The sequence below is a fragment of the Carettochelys insculpta genome, chromosome 8 (genome assembly GCF_033958435.1).
Source record: "Carettochelys insculpta isolate YL-2023 chromosome 8, ASM3395843v1, whole genome shotgun sequence".
Taxonomy (NCBI): Eukaryota; Metazoa; Chordata; order Testudines; family Carettochelyidae; genus Carettochelys; species Carettochelys insculpta.
Window position 1 is genome coordinate 36,155,243 of NC_134144.1, and position 21,511 is coordinate 36,176,753.

The 21,511-nt window shown below is 42.6% G+C and overlaps 1 protein-coding gene across 3 annotated transcripts in view; it reads left to right on the plus strand.

Annotated features, from left to right (window-relative positions):
- Positions 1-21,511, plus strand: part of TLK1 (tousled like kinase 1) — a 279,646-nt gene that overhangs the window by 2,489 nt on the left and 255,646 nt on the right. The window contains exons 2-3 of one of the 3 annotated variants that reach the window (XM_075002149.1): positions 13,743-13,900; positions 14,290-14,445. In XM_075002149.1, coding sequence (XP_074858250.1) covers positions 14,303-14,445 — 143 coding nt within the window. In that variant the 5' untranslated portion in view covers positions 13,743-13,900; positions 14,290-14,302. Of the gene's footprint in view, positions 1-9,204; positions 9,252-13,742; positions 13,901-14,289; positions 14,446-21,511 lie in introns of those variants that run through there. The other 2 variants (XM_075002147.1, XM_075002148.1) reach the window with 2 other exon arrangements.

Consider the following 21,511-nt stretch of genomic DNA (forward strand, 5'->3'; position numbering starts at 1 on the left):
TCTGTCGAGACATCCCTTGTATCTCATTCCATGAGGAACACAGGGATGTTGGCAGGACGCTCGTGACTGGCAGATCTCTTCTGAGAGATCTGCAGTCTAGACAGAGCCTTAAGGTTCTCTTGGGGGTGAGGGGGCAGGCAATTTGTAGTGGCCAATAGTAGGTTTCTTAAACATACAAAGGTAATTTATGATTTTTATATTAGTGATGAATTATTGCATTCAACGTTAAAGTTTTTGATATCGTATTAAAGATTATTTTCTGTTAAGCTATTTATCTTTTTAGTTATATATCTATTTAGCCTTCTGCGAACACTCAGACATTTTTAAGAAATCAAAATAAATATGTGAAATGGTCATAAATATAAAGGACAGCTGAAAAAAATAGCTGAAGAGAATATACCATTTGAAAAGTATACTTTTAAGTAGGTTTGCCAACAAATATAAGTTTGGGTGCTTAAGTGTTGGCTTTTTTGGCTAATTTAAAAAAAATCAATATTTTAAAAGCAGTAAGAAAAAACTATTGTTTCCATTCCTCTGCCACCATTTATTAGCTAATGTGTCCTGTGTATTTACTTAAGACAACTGCATGTTTAGAATCTTTACCAGACAAACTATTCTTGTTATAATGCATGTTTTATAAAACAGCATAACCAAACATCTAAAACATTTAAGCAAGATATTTAACCATATTTCGTTAAATGAACATCCAAGGCTGTGTCTGCACTGCAAAAATAACTTAAGAGTTGAGCATCTACAGACACTTTACTTCAAAGTTAAACTTGGAAGTAGGGAACGACTCCATTCTTGGGAATTGAGTAAGGACTTCGTAGTTGGTCTCCCTTCGCAGTAACTTCGAAGTAGGGGAAAATGTGTGCAGGCTCTTTGCTGGCTGCTCTGCAGTAGTGCCTAACTTTGAAGTGTAGTGTAGACACAGCCTAAGAGTTTTTAAATTACAAGTCAAGAGTTGTACTCCTGGTTAAAATGAGCATACAGTAATCTTAGTTTAACATACTGACTGTTACCTAGCTGTGGGGTTTTTTTTTCGGATTTTTAGTAATTTAAGTTAATATTATGAAGTGTTCAAATCTTTATTTGCGAAACAGATATTCCAAACCACGTGACAGCAACCAAAATAGCAAGAAGAGCCATTTTTTTTCTTATTTGGTTAAAAAAAACAAACAGTAATTCAAGAGCTGCCATGCATGTGACTATGAGACAGTCCTTAATAAATAACCTCAAAGCATACTTTTTGCAACCCCTATTTTAAGAACAGCTCACCCTCACAATGGTTTGTAAGGCGATAAATGTTTACTACAGGAAGTTCAGACACTTTTTACTTATTCTGTTTCCTCACACTTTGTGTGTGTGTGTTTATACCACTCTTGCTGATTTACACTCCCAAATGTCTTTTAATTATGCCAATTTTAGTTCACGTTTAATTTTAGTTTTCTTCCTGAAAATGCATGTTGCCCTTCACAGCAGGAATACCGCAAGCTTCCTTTTTCTTTTCCAAATCAACACTTCATTAGCAACACAATCAAAACACAGATACAGTATCATATCCCACAATGGACTGCACTTATTAAAGGGAGAGTTATCCAGCGATTCAATATCACATATAGTTTGCTATTTAGTTATGAGCTGGGCTCATCGTTGAGTTTTTAGATGTTCACTATTTATCAAAAGTAGTCAGGAGGAGTTTTTTTACTTTGCAGTTGTAGCATTGGACTCCACAGAGACCCCTGTAATCTGAACAGATTGCCACTTTAAAAGTCTTTCTATTGTTATAGACTAGATGAAGTATTTCACTTCTTAATCCTGAATTACTCAATATCTATCGTTGGTTTAAGGCCACTGTCTGTGCATAATTAGGGCCTAACAAATTCATGATCCGTTATGGTCAATTTGTGGCCATAAGATATGAAACTTGGTAAATGTCACATTTCCAGCTGTTTAAACCTGAAATGTCATAGTATTGTAGCCATAGGGTCCTGATGCAAAAGGACATTGTGGAGGTGGGGTGGGGTCACAGATCTGTTGTAAGGAGGTCATAGGACTGCCACCCTTATTTCTGTGCTGCTTTAAGAGCTGTACTCCTCTGTGTTGCTGGGAGCACCCAGCTGGTGGCTCCTCACTGCTAGCTCTGACTGGCTTCGGTGGGACAATGCTTTCTCTCTGCACAGCTGCAGAAAGCTCTGCACCCCTGACACCACACACAGCTGCAGAAACCTCAGGCAGCTGCCCACTCTCAGATAGCATCCTGCTGCAGGATCAGGGATCCAGAGGCAGGTCTGGTATGGACCTTCCTCCCACCTCCAGAGCAGTTTGCAAGAGAGGAACAGGCGCACTCCTAGGAACAAGGAGACATCAGCTTTCCTGGCATGGGCTTATTTCCCTGTCTGTGACATGTTTTTTCTCAGCTGTAAAATTGGCAAGGCCCTATATAAATTTAACATTTGCTATTGCAGCATTACCGTGCAGGGGATACCCATATTAACTGGCAAACCCTGTACCGAGAGCTACAATGTTCATTGATGACCTTCTCCTTCCATGTGGATGGTGGCCAAGAAATCAACGAATCAGATGTTTGATAGACTCAGCTTTGCAAGTAACAGAAAGGGTTGAAATGAGTTGCCACATATAAACAAGAAGAATTGTGTCATACAGCATTTGGAGCAAGTCTCCCAGCTCGGGGATAGGCTCAGGGTAGCTCATGTTAGCGCTCTAAAAATAGCAGTATGGACAAGACTTTGAAGTTGTGGCACACGTTGGAAATCAATGTATCAAGCCCACCCATTTCCTAAGTTTTAGAGCCTCAGCTCTAGCTCCAGTTGCCACTGCAGAGCTTTGTGTCTACAGCTCTTTTTAGAATCACAAATAGAGCACTAAAGCTCACCCCACCAGCCCAGATTTCTCAAACCAGGCTAAGAGTCTCAGTCTAAAATGCTGTATACATGTACCCAAATGGGAAAGACATGGAGGACGGGGTTCTTTTCAGACTTCTGGAGAACATGTATAAGAAAATAAGTACGTAGAATGTCAAAACTTTAATAAGCAGTATGTAAATATGAATATATATACATAAAATAGTAACATATTTTTCCATATTTTAATGAGATGGATGAGCCTGAGACCCAGCAGCTGATTGTGCTGCACCCCCACCCTTGTGAAATTTCATGCCGTCCACCCAATGATAATGGGTATTTCATTCCTGATAGATGTTTATCTAATCTGCTCAAAACATCTCTATTTATAGAGATTCCTTGGCCTCCCTAGGCGATTTATTTCACTTTCTAACCACCCTGACAGGAAGTTTTTCCCAATGTCCAGCCTAAACCTTCCTTGCTGCAATTTAAGCCCATTGCTTCTTATCCTGCCATCAGAAGTTAAGGAAAATATTTTTTTTGTCCCTATTCCTTGTAACAACCTTTTAGGTAATTGAAAGCAGTTAAAATGTTCCCTCTCAGTCTTCTCTTTTCCAAACTAAACAAACCTAATTCTTTAAATTGTTCCTCGTAGGTCTCATTTTCTAGACTTTTAATTGTAAGCAAGTCTTTGCAGGATCCAGACATAAACATTTAAAAAATATGTAAGGCTATCCCTGTGAGTTAGCAAGTGTTAGTAAGAAAGAACTCTGAATTGAAGGTCACCAATATCTCCTGCACATCCATTATTTCAAAGCTCCAAATCAGAAATAATTACAGGCACCTAGTTATGCTGTTCATGCCTTTCAGTACACATTAAGGATAAAAATCTTTCATCGGCGTGATTAACACAGACACTGTTACACATAGAACTTGCTGAAAAATAGAAATTTCATCCTTCAAGAAATTGTGAAATTCTGAGCTAAGGTTTTTCATCTCAAAGCTCCATGAAAAATTGAAGTCTCTGAACTTTTTATACAACAAAATATTCCAAGATAATTATCATATGGTGAAGAATGTTGTTTTGATTTTATTGTTTGACTCTTATAATTCTAACAAAATAATATAAAAATTGAAACATAACTATGTATCTCTAATGTCTTGGTTTTTATAATTTAAAAGATGAAACACTAAAGTTGCAACAGAGTGTATAAACCATGTCAAAATTCACCATTTTGACCTTATTGCATCTAAATGCTTTGATAATTCCCCACAAAAATTACAAGGTAATCAGTACATTCCTACTAAACATTTTGATTTCATCATATCATCATTTCTCTATGAATACTGTTTTGTTGGAGAGGTTCTGATTAACTCTACTTGTGAGTGAAAATAAAATAGGGGTTCAGGTTAATTTACCTGGTCTGTCCTGGCTTTCGGTTGGCGACCATATGCAATTTCCCTTGCATAATTTCTTTTCAAAATTGCTTTTTTTAGTTGTTTCACTCTCACTACATTTGTATTACTTAATTAGATTCCTAAATAAATGATATCTTTATCTCTAAGGTACTTACTGCTGACTTACCCATCAATCCATTCACGTTTCTTTGTTCGTGCCTTTGGCATTAGCTCAGCTTGACTGGCATTTACATTTTTCTTTTAATTGTAATGTTTATTAGATTAAAACATATTAATAAACATAGTAGATTCTCACAGTGTTACAAAGCATAATTTGGAGCAGTTCCCTTAAAAAAATTCAACATCTGTTCACACTGCTATTCATATATATTATCATATAAAATAGCTTTCCCTTTTCGTGATGGTAGAACTATTTCTTAGCAACAGAGAGGTAGCCGTGTTAGTCTGTATTCTAACAAAACAAAACAACAGTCATCTAGCACTTTAAAGACTAACAAAATGACTATTAGGTGATGAGCTTTTGTGGGACAAACCCACTTCTTCAGATCTATAGAATTTCCAGTCCAGACTCAGTTATATAGCACAGTGGTCCAAAAAAAAATAGCAATAAGAACTAACAAATCAACTACATGGAACTGAAGGACAGGGGTGAGGAGTGGGGATGTTAAGTGACTTGCCTGAGATAATTACAAATATCAAAGGAAGGGAAGGAGTCCTTTTAATGCGTGAGATAATTGCTGTCTTTGTTCATACTAGGTGTTAATGTGTCATATTTGAGTATGAACCCTAGCTCTCAAATTTGCCTCTATAATTTGCTTTTAAAGTTTCTTTGTTGTAGGGCACATATTCTCAGGTCTTTAAGAGAATGGCCCACTCCATTGAAATGCTCACTGACAGGTTTATGTGTATTGAGTTTCCTAATGTCTGCTCATTGTCCCTTCATTCTTTGAAGTGTTTGCCCAGTTTGTCCAGTGTACATTGTAGATGGGCATTGCTGGCACATGATGGCATGTATATAATTGGTCAGGGTACAGGAGGATGAGCCCCGATCTTTGTAATTAATGTGGCTAGGTCCAGTGGTAGTATCTGCAGAATTAATATGTGGACAAAGTTGGTAGTGGGGATTGTTGCAAGGAATACTTCAAGGATTAGGATTGTTGTGGTGTAGCCTGTGATTGCTAGTGAGAATTCTCCTTAGGTTAGGAGGTTGTCTATAGGGCAGAACACTCCTGACACCTAGGGCCTTCAGTGCCCCTCTACAATATTCACTGGACAAACTGGGCAACCACTTCACCAAAGAAATCTTAGCAAATAAATCTTGATAATTTGCCATTTTTCACCTGTAGCTTTTTACTTCATCAGAGACTTGAGTTATCTAGCACAGTGTTTCTTAAATTGTGTTTTGCAGAACACTGATGTTCTGTGAACAACTCGCAGGTGTGCTGCGAACATTTGGAAAAATACACTGATACTACATAATATTGTTTTTAAAACCAGAGACAATGTTAATTCTTCATTGCTGCAATACTTTGTTAAATTACTCTTTTTTTTTTTTTTTTTGGCTGTATATGTTGCTGGGGTTTTTTTTGTTTTGGTCTGATATCAATTTTTAAGAAAATTTTCATAGGTGTTCCACATATTATTATTGTATGGTGTTCTGTGTGGTGTTCTCTCGAAAAGTTGGGGAAACATTGATCTAGCAAAATAATTCTAAGAGGACTCTCCGGGGAAAAACAGTGACTAGGTAACAAAGCTCCAAAAATGCCAAAATAGGAAAAGATTTTTTTTCTCAGTATGTCTATTCCAATGGTTTTCAACCAGTGTGCCGCAGAACATTGGTGTGCCGTGAGAACTGTCCAAGTGTGGTGTGAAATTTCATCAATTTCCTTTTGCAGAGTCTCTGTTAGGGGGAATACTGACCCCTCAGGACCCTGTTCATGCTGGGAGGCAGCTGGAATTCGGCTTCCTGGCTTGAATGAGTTGCCTGAGAGCCCACCCCCACTCCTCGGTGTGACAAGGAGAGAGGGCAGGAGCCTGCTGGAGCTGGGACACAGTTTAAATGCCACGTCCTATTTCCAATGGGCTGGTGGGGAGGGGAGCCTGCTTTCAGTAGTTACTTGTCTACTCAAAATCCCTAGTGTGGTGTTGAGATTTTGAAATAGTGTCTTTGCTCGCTGTCCAAGATGGTGTGTTCTGTGGTGAATTTGAAACATTAATGATTTTAATTCTTGTCTACACTGTTGTTTGCACTACTGTGTTGCAAACCTCTCTAGTAAGACTGTAACCATAGTAAACATGACATTTATGAGCAATTGATTCGGCTGAAAAAAGTGGGTGTGCCATGGAATTGCTTGTCTCATTGAAGTGTGCCATGTTACTGAAAAGTTCGGGAACCACTGATCTATTCCATAATCCTAAATATTTGTAATTCACCGTTCCTTCCCTGTTAGTGGTGTGCTGGCTCTTGTCTTGCTTTTTCAGGAGCCAACAATAGCTGCAAAAATTTTTATGCCAATGAATGAATTCCTCATAGCTCGGCTGCTGATATGCTGAATGTCAGACGGCTTTAACAAATCTTTGCTTCCCGAAAGACCATTTTTTATGGCTATTTCCTTCCTACAACTTTTGGTTAGGGAGATAGAGTCAAGAAAATATAAACTCTCTTCCCCATTGTCCAAAACATTTCCTCTCTCCCTAGTTACTATTAAAGACGAGTTCTACTCTGAAAGTTGATTGAAAGAATGCTGTATACTTAAACTCAGCTGTGTATTCAGTCTCATATCTGCTGACCTTCATGGCAAAAATAAGGTTTTATTGCTTCAATTAGCTGTACTGGTGCTGTGGTTCTGAGAATGAGACTTGGAATCTTTCCCTTTAGATGTATCAAGAGAATCATTGACTAAGTTTTCCCACAGTTATCTATGCAAACCCTTTGAAAGCAAAACAAACCAAAGCAAACAGTCCTGTTACTTCACTTAAACCCTTGTACTCTCAGTGGAGCATAGATCATCTACGAGTCTTCTCCACTCTGTCTCAAGACAAAACTTCTAGCTGACTCCAGGAGTACCTCAGTTGTTGTCCTTCAGTCTCAGTAGGTCTTCTCCACATTGTCTGAGGTCTTCTTTTGCGTTTTCCTTGTGGGTTCTGTTTGAGAGCTTGACAAATTATGTTGGATGATAGTTTTCTGAGTGTGGCCTAGTCACTCCTATTTTCTTCCCTTGGTTTGAACATCAAACAGTTTTCATCTTGCTCTGTTCCAAGGTTCTTCGATTGTGACAAAGTCTTGCCATTTGATATGAAGGATGTACCTCAGGCATCTGTTTATGAAAATCTGAAGCTTGTGATTTGAAGATTTTTTAGTATGCCATGTCTCAGAAGAGCACACTTTCCACATTTGTGTTGAAGATCTACAATTTCATCTTCACAGATATTATTTGTGAACGCCATATCGAACAAAGAGCCTTGAAAAAGGGAAAGACCAAGACAATGAAGATCAACCAGTCCAACAACATCACCACCACACTGGGAGGGGTTGGCCTGGAAGATGTGGAGAAGTTCACCTACTTGAGGAGTATTATGGGCAGAGACAGAGACAAGGATATCAATGTCAGGATGGGGAAAGCAACAGCCGCATTCAAGAAGTAGCACTGTAAAGACTAACAATTTTATTTATTAAGTAATGGCCATGAGATATCACAGGAGTCACTGTCAGCCTGAGCTGGCCTGTGCTGTTCCCCATGATGGTTCATGAGAAGAAAAGTACTAAGTTTAAATCTGTGATTCCATATTATTTGTGGGCTTGGCAGCTAGAAAAATATCATTTTACTTACAAATTGAGCTCATTATCATACCACTGCAAGAAAATGAATATGGAACCCCACAATGCTATGTTTAGCATGACTTTTCAGAGTAGAATCAGAGAGTAGAATTGAAGTCTGTCCTTTTCATTTTTGTCTGACAGTGCTACAATAATGCTGCCTGATGAGGAATTTTTTTTAAAAGTACTTAATATGTATCAAATCTTTTCCCTCATTGTGCACTTGTAACATAACTTTCACCTTGAAGCCCATTGAATCTACTTCCCTAACACCTTGGAGGATTCCCAGAACTCATCCATTTCCTTTGGTGCAGTTTCTCAGCATTTCCACTTTTCTCTCCCAAATTCCTGTACTTCATTACACCAGCTCCAAAGCCTTTACTTTCCTTCCAAATTACCTGTTTTATTTTCTGGCTTCTTTATGTAAATTTCTGCACTCTTTCCCAGCTCTGGCATTGCATCTGGTAAAGAGGGTCTTTGCCCACGAAAGCTTATGCTCCAAACTATCTGTTCGTCTATAAGGTACCACAGGACTTCTGGTTTTTCCCAGCTCTCTGACCCATCAAGTTCTGTGAAATTTGTTTGCAGTTTTATTTTCACAAGAGGTTAACGTTGTGGCAAAGAAGATACAGAGAAGCTCTAATGTCTGCCTCCTCACACTGCTCAAGGCAAAATCAATTAATCTTTTTGCTGCAAGGCCTAAGTTATGGAGACTGACTGGTTTTTAAAAGTCCATTTCATCCATTCTGTTTGTTTGGTTTGGGATATTCTCCACTTATTCCTGGGTCTTAGAAACATCAGTGTTTATCCACCACCAACTCAGAGTATTCTGTCTGCAATGTCTTCTCCGGGACTGACTCCTCCACCTTCTGTTTGCAGGCACGTCTTATCTTTCTGTAAGCTGTTTTGCATACCTAAAGTGTTTTGAACCATAGTAGCATTCTGGTAATAAAATATATTAGTACACTACCTGTGTCACGGAGAGTTGTGAATGATTACAAATGTAGCCTCATTAATCCCCATATAAATATAACTGTGACGACAGCAGCAGGACCAGTGGTTGCAGATAGAATGAGTCAGCAGCTTTGTAGTCCCAGCGCTACCAAACAGCAAATGGTGGCTGTCATAGTTTATTGGAAACAGATTTTCAGGTAGAAATATCTTTTACTTGATTTTTGTCTGACCCCTGTTTCAGAACCGGTACTCTTCTAGGCTTTATTCTTCCCTGATGGGGTGCTTTACAGCATGTCCTGGTGTTGATCGGTTGTTCCAGTCAGAAGAAAATCTGACTCTGCTATTTAAAGCAGAATGGAACCAACTTCTCCTTTTCCTTCCCCCATCCTGTCTGTTTTGTAAATCTCACGTTCCAGACAAACAATACTTTCCAGTCCAACTGGTAGTTTACGCAGATTTGCTGTGTATGCACTGAGAGAAAGTGGCACTGAGTGTGTATCTTTTGGCTTTTCTTTCTAAGAGTCCCCATCAGCTCAGCAGAGGCAGAGTCTGTGGTCATCAGGATGATAGTTACAGGTTGCACTTCTGAAATTCAGGACTCTGTGGTTGGTGGACCAGAGAGTCCCAGCATGTGGGAGCAGGGGCTAGCTCAGAGGCCAGCAGTCAGGAACCGAAGCGCAGGTCAGGCAGCTGCAACCAGCAGTGGCTGGGGATGCAGGCAGGAAGCCAGGGATGAAAAGCTGGGGGAAAGTGGGGGCCAGGAAGGTGGTGGCCCTCAGCCCTGGCGCAGCAGCTGGAACTGGTGGTGCTGCTGGAACTGGACCAGGAAGACAGCTGTGAAATTGGTAAGGTGCCATCAGGCTGCAGTGGCTGGGGAGCCAGTGGAGCTGCCACATCTGGCAGAGCTGGGAAGCTGGTGGGGCTGAGAAGCTGACGGGGGAGCAGAGGCTGAGGAGCCAATGGGCCTAGGAGTCAGCAGGAAGCCATCTGGGGAGTGGTGAGCCACAGCAGCCAGGGAGTTGGCTGGGGAGTGGAGGGCCACAGCCTCTGGGAGCCAATGGGAAGCCAGCTGGGGATCTGTGGGGCTGGGGAGTGGTGGGGCTGTGGCAGCTGGGGCCAAGAAGCTGGGGGCTGGGGGCTAAGAACTAAAAGCCAGAAGCCAGGGAGCCACTGGCGATGTTGGGAAATGGCTGGGGCTGGCAGCCGGCAGGGGAGCCCAGAGCACATTGACCTCCCCTGGTCCAGCAAAATCCCTGGTCTCATCATCATCATCAATAACCGTGGGCTCAGCGCCTGTTGGTGTCTGATGCCCCTCTCACTATTTCCTTCCATCTTTCCCTACCCAGTGCAGAGTGGCTTAGTTTCTGTAGACTAGCTCTGTACCAATACTACATCATCTCTGTCCGTTCTCTGTGGGGTCTGCCTCTCCTGTTCGAACCACCCATTATGCCAAATACGAGGGTGTTGATTTTTCATTCGTCGTTCATTCTGCAAGTATGTCCAAGTAGTTGTAGCTTCCGTTTTATAACCTTCTGCAGCAGGTTCTCTTTCGGCTGTACCTTCCTATATAATTCCTCATTGGTGACCTTCTGCATCCATGCTATTCTCAGAAGTTTTCTATAACAACTCCTTTCGAGCCCCAATATTCTTCTTTTCGAATCTTTCATTATCACCCGTCTCACATCTGTACAACATGCTGCTGAATACACACATTTTCACAACGCCCAGGTTTGTTCTTAAGCTAATTGCTTTGCTTTTCCAGATCTTATCCATCGTCTTCAAACTCACTCTTGATTTCACTAGTCTAGTCACTATTTCCTCCCCTAGTCCAGCAAAATCCCTGGTCTGGGACTGCTCAAATCCTGAGGTGCTGGACCAGGGAGATAAAATCTGCATAAAAAGAACATCTCACTCCAACCTCTACAAGGTTAAACATATCACTCCACAGGAAGGACAGCTTCCACTCCTTTTCTAGCATGCTTTTACTGGATGAAAGGCTCTGCTTCCTGTGGGTGGTAATTTTTTATATAAATCCCATGAGTGGTAATTTCTAGGAAGATGGAGGCCTGATGATTACTACTCTAAAGTGTATGGTCATTTTGCTTATTCTTGGCTATATCTCTCTATCAGATAATGAACATGTTCAAACAACATTCCCTGATGTCAACTTCATGATGTGCTGATATCTGGCAGAGAGATCTCTTTCAATAGATAATTACCAAAATCAGATAAAGAAGCAATGAGTCACTTTTGCAAAGTCACTTAGGTACTATTTGAAACTTAATACTTAGTAGTTGCACTGCCCCTTAATCACCTGATCAGTCGATCCGTCAACTAATCTGTGCTAAACCTGGCTCCAAGGCTTTCCTCCGCATTCTTCTCTTCCAGCTTCCATATTTCATTTGCTTTGCCCCTATATTGCTGCTCTGTTTTGAATCAAGTCATCAATTAGTCAGCTACAAATTCTTCTACAAAGGTCAAATTCTAATACAAATTCCAATGTTTCACCTGTTACTCATGCCAAATCATATTAGCCACCTGTCTATATAGCCCATCTGTGCATCTTTTCATGTTCTTAATAAGACAGAGAGCCAACCAAAATTATGTGACTATCTTAGCATCTGAATCATTTTTATTTTATGTTCAACATCAATTGTAGCAAAGGAAATTCAGGGCATCAATTCAGGCGTTGGCAGGTAAATGAAGGAGGAGCTGATTTTGAAACAGTATGTAATGTAATATAATTTGCCTCCAAGCATCTGTATAATCTGTTAATGATTTCAGATCACAGGTGGGTGTGGGGGTTTGAAATTTTATTTTTGGTATCTTTTAAAATAGTATTAATTTCACCATAATGTAAATTCTCCATTGTGGAGCAGTAAGTATATTGATTTTTAATCCTAGTAACTATAGAAAATCATTTTTAATAACTTTTTATGTTTAATCTGTATACATGCTGTTGCAGTTTTATTGTTCCTTTAGTAGATAGGATGTGAACCTGTTGTTTTATTGTAAATAAAATAAGCTACCTAAGGGTCTGATCGTGCAAAAATTTATACACATACTTAATTTTGTGCACAGCTAGTCCCAGTGAATGGAGTATAACAGTTTGTGTGCATAGATCTTTGCAGAATCAGACCCTACATTATTTTACTGTGGCAGCTTTATTGTAAATTAGAACTATCATTTTATTTGCTCAAGTGTGTTGTCAAGAGACATAAGCTACGTCTATACTAGCATTGCTCTTTTGAATGAGACATGCAAATGAGGGAAATCAAAAATGCAAATGAGGTGCAGATTTACATATCTGGCATCTCATTTGCATGTGTTTCTTGCAAAAGAAGAAGAGCAGTGTAGACATGGCTCTTTTGAAAATAAACCCCATTTTTGAAGGAACCCTTATTCCTAATTTTTTTTAGGATTAAGGGTTCTTTAAAAAACAGGGTTTATTTTCAAAAGAGCTGCATCTACACTGCTTTTGTTCTTTCAAAAGAAGTTCTTCTGAAAGAAGAATATGCAAATGAGGTGCCAGATATGTAAATCTGTACCGCATTTGCATTTTCAGTTTCCCTCATTTGCATGCCTCTTTCGAGAGAGGAATGTTAGTGTAGATGTAGCTATAATGAATTGATCAAATTGGAAGTTGTTTTGATCAAAAAATAGGGATGTTGCATCATATTCTGTATCTTTATCACCAGATACCACATATTTCAATAAGGGGGCACCTGTGTACTGGCAAAGAAGCTATTATATAGCAGGTGCAGCAACCCTGTTGTGCCAGTTGTTATATTTGACATTGTAAACTGAGAAATATGTTTTTAAACCATCAGGCAAATGCAAGAAAATGTTAATCTTGTTCTCTTTTAAAGGTTTAAATGAATAAACAATAGCATTGCTAAAGTATTAATTATTCAGAAGCACATCTTAACCAAGGAATTGTTCAAATTATTTAACTGATTCCTTTACAAGGCTTTGTATAGACATGTTCATGCATCTAATGAATTCTTCTTGTTCACAGTGCAAGATTTGTGGTCAATCATGGAAAGTATTATTGCTTTTTTCCTTAAGATAAAAATCTTCATTTTTGTAACCAGCTTGCAGAGAATGTTTTACAATAATGTTAGCATTTAAATAGTGCCTTGTTCTTTGTAACTGCGTTTTGCTACATGAGTTAGATTTACAGGCATGGTTTATGCAGAGAGGGCACTCTAAAAATAATAACTCCTGGTTTCTTTTTTGGGTATATGCAGAGCACTTGAAGGAGAAAAGAACAAAGGCACATCAATGCAAAAGTAGGAGGAGGAGCATTTAATTTTTACTGCTTTCCTAAAAAAGAGCTTGAATTAACCGGGACATGACAAAAAAGCCTTAACAAGCCAAAATGCTGTACTAACTAAAACATACTTCTCTCATCTTTGCTAATTAGACTTTTTTGAGCAGATTCAGAGTTAACGCTTTTGAGTAACTATAATGTAGTAATACAGAGGTGTGAGGTTAAAATTACATGTTTCATAGAAAAATCTCAAACGCTTTATAATTCACATCAATGTAGGATTCACAGCTAAAGACATTCCCTTCATATGAGGCATTGAATACAGATTACTACAATACACAGTAGACAATTTTAAATGTGTCATATGCATACTGTATGTAATATGTTTCTGAATCTTTCACTTTCTATTTTAAAGAGTGAAACCACAGTAACCGCTTTAGAATGAAATCCTTTGAAGACCATAACCTAGTGAGTGAGGTCAAAAACGTCAAGCAGAATAACAATATGTTTCCACTAGAACAAATGGCTTGCTCTCGGATCACTCTTTTATTTCTTTAAAGCAAGAGTGTCAAGGTAAAAACAGAAGAATCCAAAAATAATTTTGTTGAATTGATTACTAATAACATTTTCCATTTTTTTTCAAATGGAAAAACAAAATACACAAATGCATTGATTCACCAGTGCGTGTGTGGCTTTTAGACACTTCCAGGGGACTTTGAAAGTCGATTGGCAAGTTTTACTTCTTGTTTCCTGTGTAACAGTGGCACATTTTGGGTTATTTGTGTTTCCAATGCTTTTGAAAGATGTGAGCATTTTAAGAAAGCATTTTAATTGCCTTAAAAACCAACTTGGATCATTAAAGCCCATATTGCAACTTGACGACTTGACCAAGGTCACTTGTAAGTGACATATACAGTTAAGTTTTAGAAAAGCTATAATTTGAGTGAATTGTGTTTCTACAGGTCTCTAATCAAAATGAATGTCATTAAACGGCTCTCTGCTTCATATCTGAGGAGAAGTAAGATGCACCACAAGTGCCAAAGTAGCAGACGACCAGTTGCTCCACTTGGGTCACGGATTTTAACAGATCCTACGAAAGTTTTTGAACATAACATGTGGTGAGTTGACTCTTGAGTCTTAATGTATTATTTAAGTTCCTAACCTGTTAATCCACATTGTTCATCAGATGTATCCCCATCCTCATTTTCTCCCAATAAGTAGTTTTCATTATGATGATTCATTCTTGCAACTAGGCCCGGCATCATCATCTTTCATTGCCTACACTTGACACATTTTCCCTTTTTTACCAAGAGAATGAATTTTTTCAAAATATTTCCAGGTGGGGTGTCTCTTACACACACAGAAGCTGTGACAGTGTTTCTATGGCAGAAGTGAAGGGGAATAAAGGAAGCTGTGTGTGCGCACCGAATAACGTCGTCTTTTTTTCTTTCCCGTCCACTGGTCCTTTATATGCTGTCTCCGTCCTTTCCTATTTATTATGTCTGTCTTTAAGACAGTGTTTTAATTAACTCTTCTGCCATGCTTGGTCCAGTTCCACCACCACGTGGGTGTAAAATAAAAACAGTCCTATCCAGCCTGTGTCTTTCTATGCATATGTCAAGGCCATAACAAGGGTGAGGCAGTCGAGGCACTCACCTCAGGCCCCACACCTCAGGGGGCACAGTTAGCTGGCTGGGCAGTTCCATCAGAGCTGCATATGGCTCTTTAAGAGCGACTTGCAGCTCCTTGGCTACGTCTACACTAGCCCCAAACTTCGAAATGGCCATTCAAATGAATGAATGAATGAATGGCTGAATGAATGAATGGCTGAAATACATATTTAGTGCTTCATTAGCACACAGGCGGCCGCGGCGCTTTGAAATTGACGCGGCTTGCCGCCGCGTTGCTCGTCCAGAGGGGGCTCCTTGTCAAAAGGACCCCGCCTACTTTGAAGTCCCCTTATTCCTATGAGCAGATGGGAATAAGGGGACTTCGAAGTAGGCGGGGTCCTTTCAAAAAGGAGCCCTGTCGGGACGAGCCGCGTCAATTTCAAAGTGCCGCGGCCGCCTGCATGCTAATGAAGCGCTGAATATGTATTTACATATATATATGTAAGCGCTGAATATGTATTTGCATGGCCATTTCGAAGTTTGGGGCTAGTGTAGACACAGCCCTTATGCTGCTGCTGCAGGGACAAAGGCAGCTGCGGCTGGTGGCCCCCACTCCACCCTGAGCCCGAACTGTGGCTGCCTTTGTCCCTATTGCAGCAGCAGCAGCAGCAGCAGCTGCTGGCAACATAACGAGCTGCAAATGGCTCTTAGAGAGCCACATGCAGCAAGGACAGAGCTCCCCAGCTGGTTAACTGTGCCCCTGAGGTGATCCTGCCCCAGCTGCAGCTGCTCTGGGTGGTTGCGGCACCCCCCCGAACTCTGGGGCCTGGCACTTGCCAGCTGAGTTTATAGTGGTGTCAGGGGCTGTTGGGTGAGTGGGGCTTTGGGGAAGAGCTGGTTTGGGAAGATGTAGTGGGGGTGCTCCTGCTTGAATGGGGCCTGCGAGAGAAGCTGGGTTTATCGGGGTGTTGGGGGGCTGCCAGGTGAGTGGGGGAGAAGCTGGATTTGGGGGAGTCGAGGGCTGCTGGGCGAGTGGGGCTCCGGGAGGAAGCTGGGTTTGGGGCACTGAGGTGAAAATAGAGGGGAGGAGCAGGCTGGGGCCAGTCTGTCCCTTGCCACTCCTTCCTCTTTATCTCCACTACCTGTCGCCCTGGATACCCCTCCCCGCCCTGATCCGTGGAGGATGCAGCCCGCTCAGCCGCCCTTCCAGTGGCAGTCCAGCTTCATTGGTGCCGGTCTGTGCAGCAGGTGTGAGGGGGAAGCAGGCACCAGCGTCACCTGAGCTGCCTCCTGCTGGGTGTGGCAGCCACCTCTTCCTGTGACTCACTTTACCTCTCTGCCTATTTCCTTCTCTGTACGAGAGATCACCTGGGACTCCTGCCTGTGAAGGAACCGCACTGGCACAGTCGGGTTCAGATAACTGTTTACTCACTATGGCTCACGTGTAAGGCCTAGTCGCATACACACACTGCTGCTCTGGCTGGCTGTTAAACAGAGAGCCCATTGAGCACCACTGGTGTGCTGATGCACTATTTACAGATACCGCCCAATTTTTACAGCTCAGTGCCTAATACTTATTCCCTGGGGTATTGCAAGTGGATTGCAAAGAGCTGCAAAGAGAGAGAGCCCTGTGTTGTCGTACCTGCTGTCTGCCTCTCTCCACATACAAGACAGTGCAATGGCCTTGTAACCCAGGCCTTTCTTCTACAATACAGGTTTGAAACATGGGAGCTAGTGCAGCAGCTCAAAGCACATCCTCTCGCCCTAGTATACAGCTGCTTCAATCTCCTGAGTCACACTGCAGCACACACATGTAGTTTAGCATGCCAGGCTATGGCTCACAAAGCTGCAAGAAGGGCTAGTTTCAATGTTTGCACCGAGCTGCCATCATTTGGAGCAGATGGTTGAGTGCCAATGTTAGTTTTGTCATCTCTGGCTTGGTAGATGGATCCTCTGAACATTTACATGTGGTTTCTCCTTTGTCCCCTGCTCTAGCAACCTTCACTCTAGTCAGAGATGCATAGCTCGCAGCTTACAAAGACAGTTTCTCTGCTCTGGGTGCTAATATCTCCCCATTAGATACTGACAGTGGCTCACATCCCCCTGTCTGATCTGACTTGTTCTTTCCTTTTTTGATACGTACTGTTGATACTGGGCCATTTCCACCTTGCTGAATAGACCTTGTCAGCTCTGGCCCTCCCTCTTACTGGGACACTATTCTTTAAATACTTCTCTGAAACAACCACCCCCCACTCATGCATCTGATGGAGCGGGTCTTTGCCCACGAAAGCTTGTGCTCCAAAATATCTGCTAGTCTATAAGGTGCCACAAGACTTTTTGTTCATCTCACATAGGTAGCGGCACACCCTGGATCTCTGGTTGTCTAAAGTTCCAAAGACTCATATAAATGTCAGAGACTTAAGAGCAATACTTCTAGCCTCCTTGGCCTTCCTCCCTCCCTCCCTCATAGCAGGGAAGAGTTTATTAATTTAAGCAGAAAACTCTGCAGCTATGTTCTACATAACCAGGCATGGAGAGGCATGATCAACCCAACTGTGCCAAGAGGCAATTTGCCTCTGGGACTTTTGCATAAACAACTGAATTTGTCTTCAAGCTGCTTACCTCCCAGGGAAACAGAACATGTTAGCTTCATGGTCTCCAACCTTTTACACCCAAGATAATTTTTTGAATTTAAGGGCAACCCCGGATCTACCTTGCCCCTTCCCCAAAGCCCCTCTCACTCACTCCATCCTGCCTGCCCCATTGCTTGTTCTCCCACATTTTCACTCACTTTCAGTGGCCTGGGGCAGGAGTTGGGGTTTGGGGGTGGGTGGTGCTGGCTCTATGCTGGGGCCGAGAGGTGTGCAGTGTGGGAAGAGGCTCTGGGCTGAGCATGTGGCAGGGAGTTAGTGTCTAGGGGGGTGAGGGTTGCAAATTCTGGAAGGGAGTTTGGGTGCAGGAGGGGACTATGAGCTGGGGCAGAGTTTTGGGGTGTATGGGAGGAGATGGAGTGCTGGCTGTGGGAGGGGAATGGAGGTTGGGGTGCTGCCTCCAGCTGGGTAGCACTTACCATGGGTGGCTCCCCGTCAGCAATGCAGAGACTAGGGCAGGTTTTCTGCCTTTCCCTGTCCCATACCAACTGGCCAGAAGGGGCCAGAACGCCCCTGTTGACCACTGTGGGTAGGAGGCAGGGTACGCAGACATGACTCCATGCATTGCCCCCTCTGTTGGCACCACCTCTCAGCTTCCATTGGCCACAGTTCCCTTGTCCCAGCCGAGGGTAACTGTGAGGGTGTTGTTTGCTGGCAGGACCAGTGCACTGACATCTCTGCCATCCCATCCCTGCAAGGCTATGCTGGCTGCTTCTGGGAGTGGTGTGTGATTCGGACAGGCAGGGGAGCCTACCTTAGCAGCAGCCCTGCTGTGCCACTGGAGATCACAGTCAACTGGGAGAGTCCCCAGGATTGACTAGTCAATCATGATAGACCTGTTGGTGACTGCTGTGTTAGCACATCAGCTGAGCAGGTCCTTTTCCAATCACTGTAACTAACCGTTGTGCCCAGACATGGCCAAATCCATCTTCCAGCTCTGGGGAACTTCCCACAGTTTTGTTTGCAACAAAATCCAACAGAAAATCCCATCAGTTCTGTGCGTTTGGAGGGCTCAGCCCAGAGTCACTTGCAGATGTATTTTTTCTGTCCTGGGAGAATTCCTTCCTCTAGGTCATCTCTCAAATTCCTTAGAGATGCAGATGCTTATTCAAAGTCAAATCAGGTCATGCATGTCACATCCTTGTACAGGTTGAACTCTGTAGTCCAGCACGCTTGGGATCTCACCAGTGCCGAATGAGAGAATTTGCCAGACCATGGGGGGTCAGTATTGCAGACCACATTACCAAAACTTCCACTCCTTTCTGGGCTCTTAGAAGACAATTAGGGCTAAATAACAGCACAGAACACTGAGAGCTGGGATTGGTGGCTTGAAACAAACTATATGGGACCACGGGAAACTTGGCTACACCCATGATAAGTGGCTTACTAAAATCATGCCAGATTATAGACGTTGCCAGATGAGAGAATGCCAGACGAGAGAAGGTCAACCTGTGGCATTAGCATGGCCTCAACAACACAACTAGCAAGGTCAGTCAAGCCTCCACTGTGTCTCTTGTTGGATCCAACATCGTTTCCCAGGGCCACAGTCACCATCTGTCAGAGCCTGTGAAACCTTCATCTGATAGTAGGTACTTGTGGTTAACACCACTTGAGAGAGCTTTTCTGAAGGACATTCAGAACCTTTTTCTGAATAGCAGAAAATCCTCAGCTGGGAAGTCTTACCTGGCTCAGTGAGAGTATTTCTGTGTTTTAGTCCCATCAGAAAGGCACAACTTGAGGGTGGGCTTCCCTGAACCTAATACTGTACTGTAGTCTATATCTAGACCATAGTTTGGCTATTAACTCTAGAAAAGTGCACCTGTCAGGGTATTTCGGCCTTCCGCATCTTGGTGGATAGTACATTCCTTTTCTGCAAACCCCTCATCACCAGACTTCTAAAGCGTATGGTCAGATGGTGCCCAGACATGCAAAATCGCAGACTTCCTTGGGATCTGACCTTGGTTCTGGGGAAATTGATGGGGCTAGCCTTTAAACTATTTGCAGCCTGTTCTTTGGTGCACCTGCCTGTGAAGGCAGGATTTCTAGTGGCCATTAACTTGGCCAAAAACGTGGGAGACGTAAAGCCTTAGTAACAGGCCCTCCTTACAGAGTTTTCCACAGGAATCAGATTTATTTTCTCCCTCACCTCACAGTTCTCACATAGATAGTCGCTACTTTTCAGGCAGTCTTTTTGCCAACTTTATTTCTGAAGCCCAAAGGCTGGGAGAGGGGCTCTGGAGGCTGCTGGCCTCTAGGGTGGCATGGCCGCAGCACATTCAATTCCAGCTCTGATGCTCAGGTGGGTGCACAGCACAGTCCCTGCCACCCCAGCCAGCCCCAGGGGTCCAGCATCTGGGCAGCATGGTCCCTGCCATGACAGTCAGCTCTGGGGGTATGGTGGCTGAGCAGCATGGTGGCCACATCCCCAGGCCCCTGGGCTCCTCCAGCCCCCCTACTCTGAGCTGCACCCATCCAGTCTCCTTCCATGAGCCCCCCCACAACCCTGTGCCCTGACTCATGCACACCCACACCCCTGCCCTGAGCCCCCTCCCAGCCCCCTGCCTGAACTCCCCACACTCCATCCCACGCTTATATTTTTTCCAGGTACTGTCTTATTGCAACCCCCCAGCTCCCTGTCCTGACTCCCTTCCCCAGCCCCCAAGGTGGGGTTGTAATGGGACAATACCTGTAAGTAATTTAAGTTACTTTCACCTTTGCTGAAACCTAGAGATGCAGAGAAGCTGCATTTGCTAGATGTGAGCAGGACTCTAGCTTTCTGTCTGGAGCATGTTGAGTCCTTTAGTCCTCCATTGTTCATTGCAGTTGTGGACAGAACTAAAGGGAGACTAGTGTCTACTCGGATTTCATTCTTAGTCTCTTTGTGCATTTTTATGCCACTGGTTGGCTAATATAACCTCCATCAGTTAGATATTGGTGCATTCTACTAGAGCACAGGCAACATTTGCATCTTTCTTGGCACAAGTAACTAATAGCGGCGACTGGATCATCTGTCCACACTTCTGTTTTATAGTGAGCCATTTCTCATCAGGCCAGGGACAATGCTTGTTTGGGACGGATTGTCTTACAGTTACAGGCCAGTTGTCCTCGGAGCCACCTCTATGTTTATCTGCTTGTGAATCACCTATGGTGTAAGGGACATGTGCAAGTATTCAGAGAAGAAAAAAATCACCTTTCTTTCAGGGTTGTGCTGCAAGATGAGTTGCATGTGTCTATGCCACAACCTAAACATCCTTCTCTTTGTCGCAGTTTACCCAGTACAAAGGAATTGTCATGGCCTGGGAATGTCTCTGCCTTTTTATACAGGTTGAACATCTGTAATCTGGCACTCTCTGGTCCTGCAACATCTGCAGTCCAGCTTGAATTTAGTTAGCCAGATGTCTACTTGTCATGGTTGTGGCCAAATTTCCCATGATCTCATAAAGTTTATTTATAGCCACCAGTCCTGGCTCTCAGTGTTCTCTTCTGTTATTTAGCTCTAATTTATCCCTAAATGTCTTCTAAGGATCAAGTAAGCAGTGGGAGTGTTGGTAATGCTGCTGGACAATACTGACCTCCTGTAGTTTAGCAAATTCTCTGGTTTGGCACTGGTCAGGTCTTGAAGGTGCCAGACTAAAGGGGTTCAGTCTGTACCAGCGTTCAGTGGTGTATGGCGAAAGAGGGTAGTGATGAGGGGAAAATTTTTTCCAACCACTGTACCTGAAGCTTGCTCTCTGACAGTGAAAGGGATGTGTAAAATGTCTTAAAGAGTAAAAGTTACAGGAATATAGCTAACCTTTTATTTGCGGTGCGGGTGGTGCTGGTGTTTGTAAAGGGGTAACAGTGATAGAGTAGAAGACAGAGCAAGCAAACTTGAAATCTGGTACAATTTACTCTTCATGTGGATGTTAATTATGAAGTGCTCT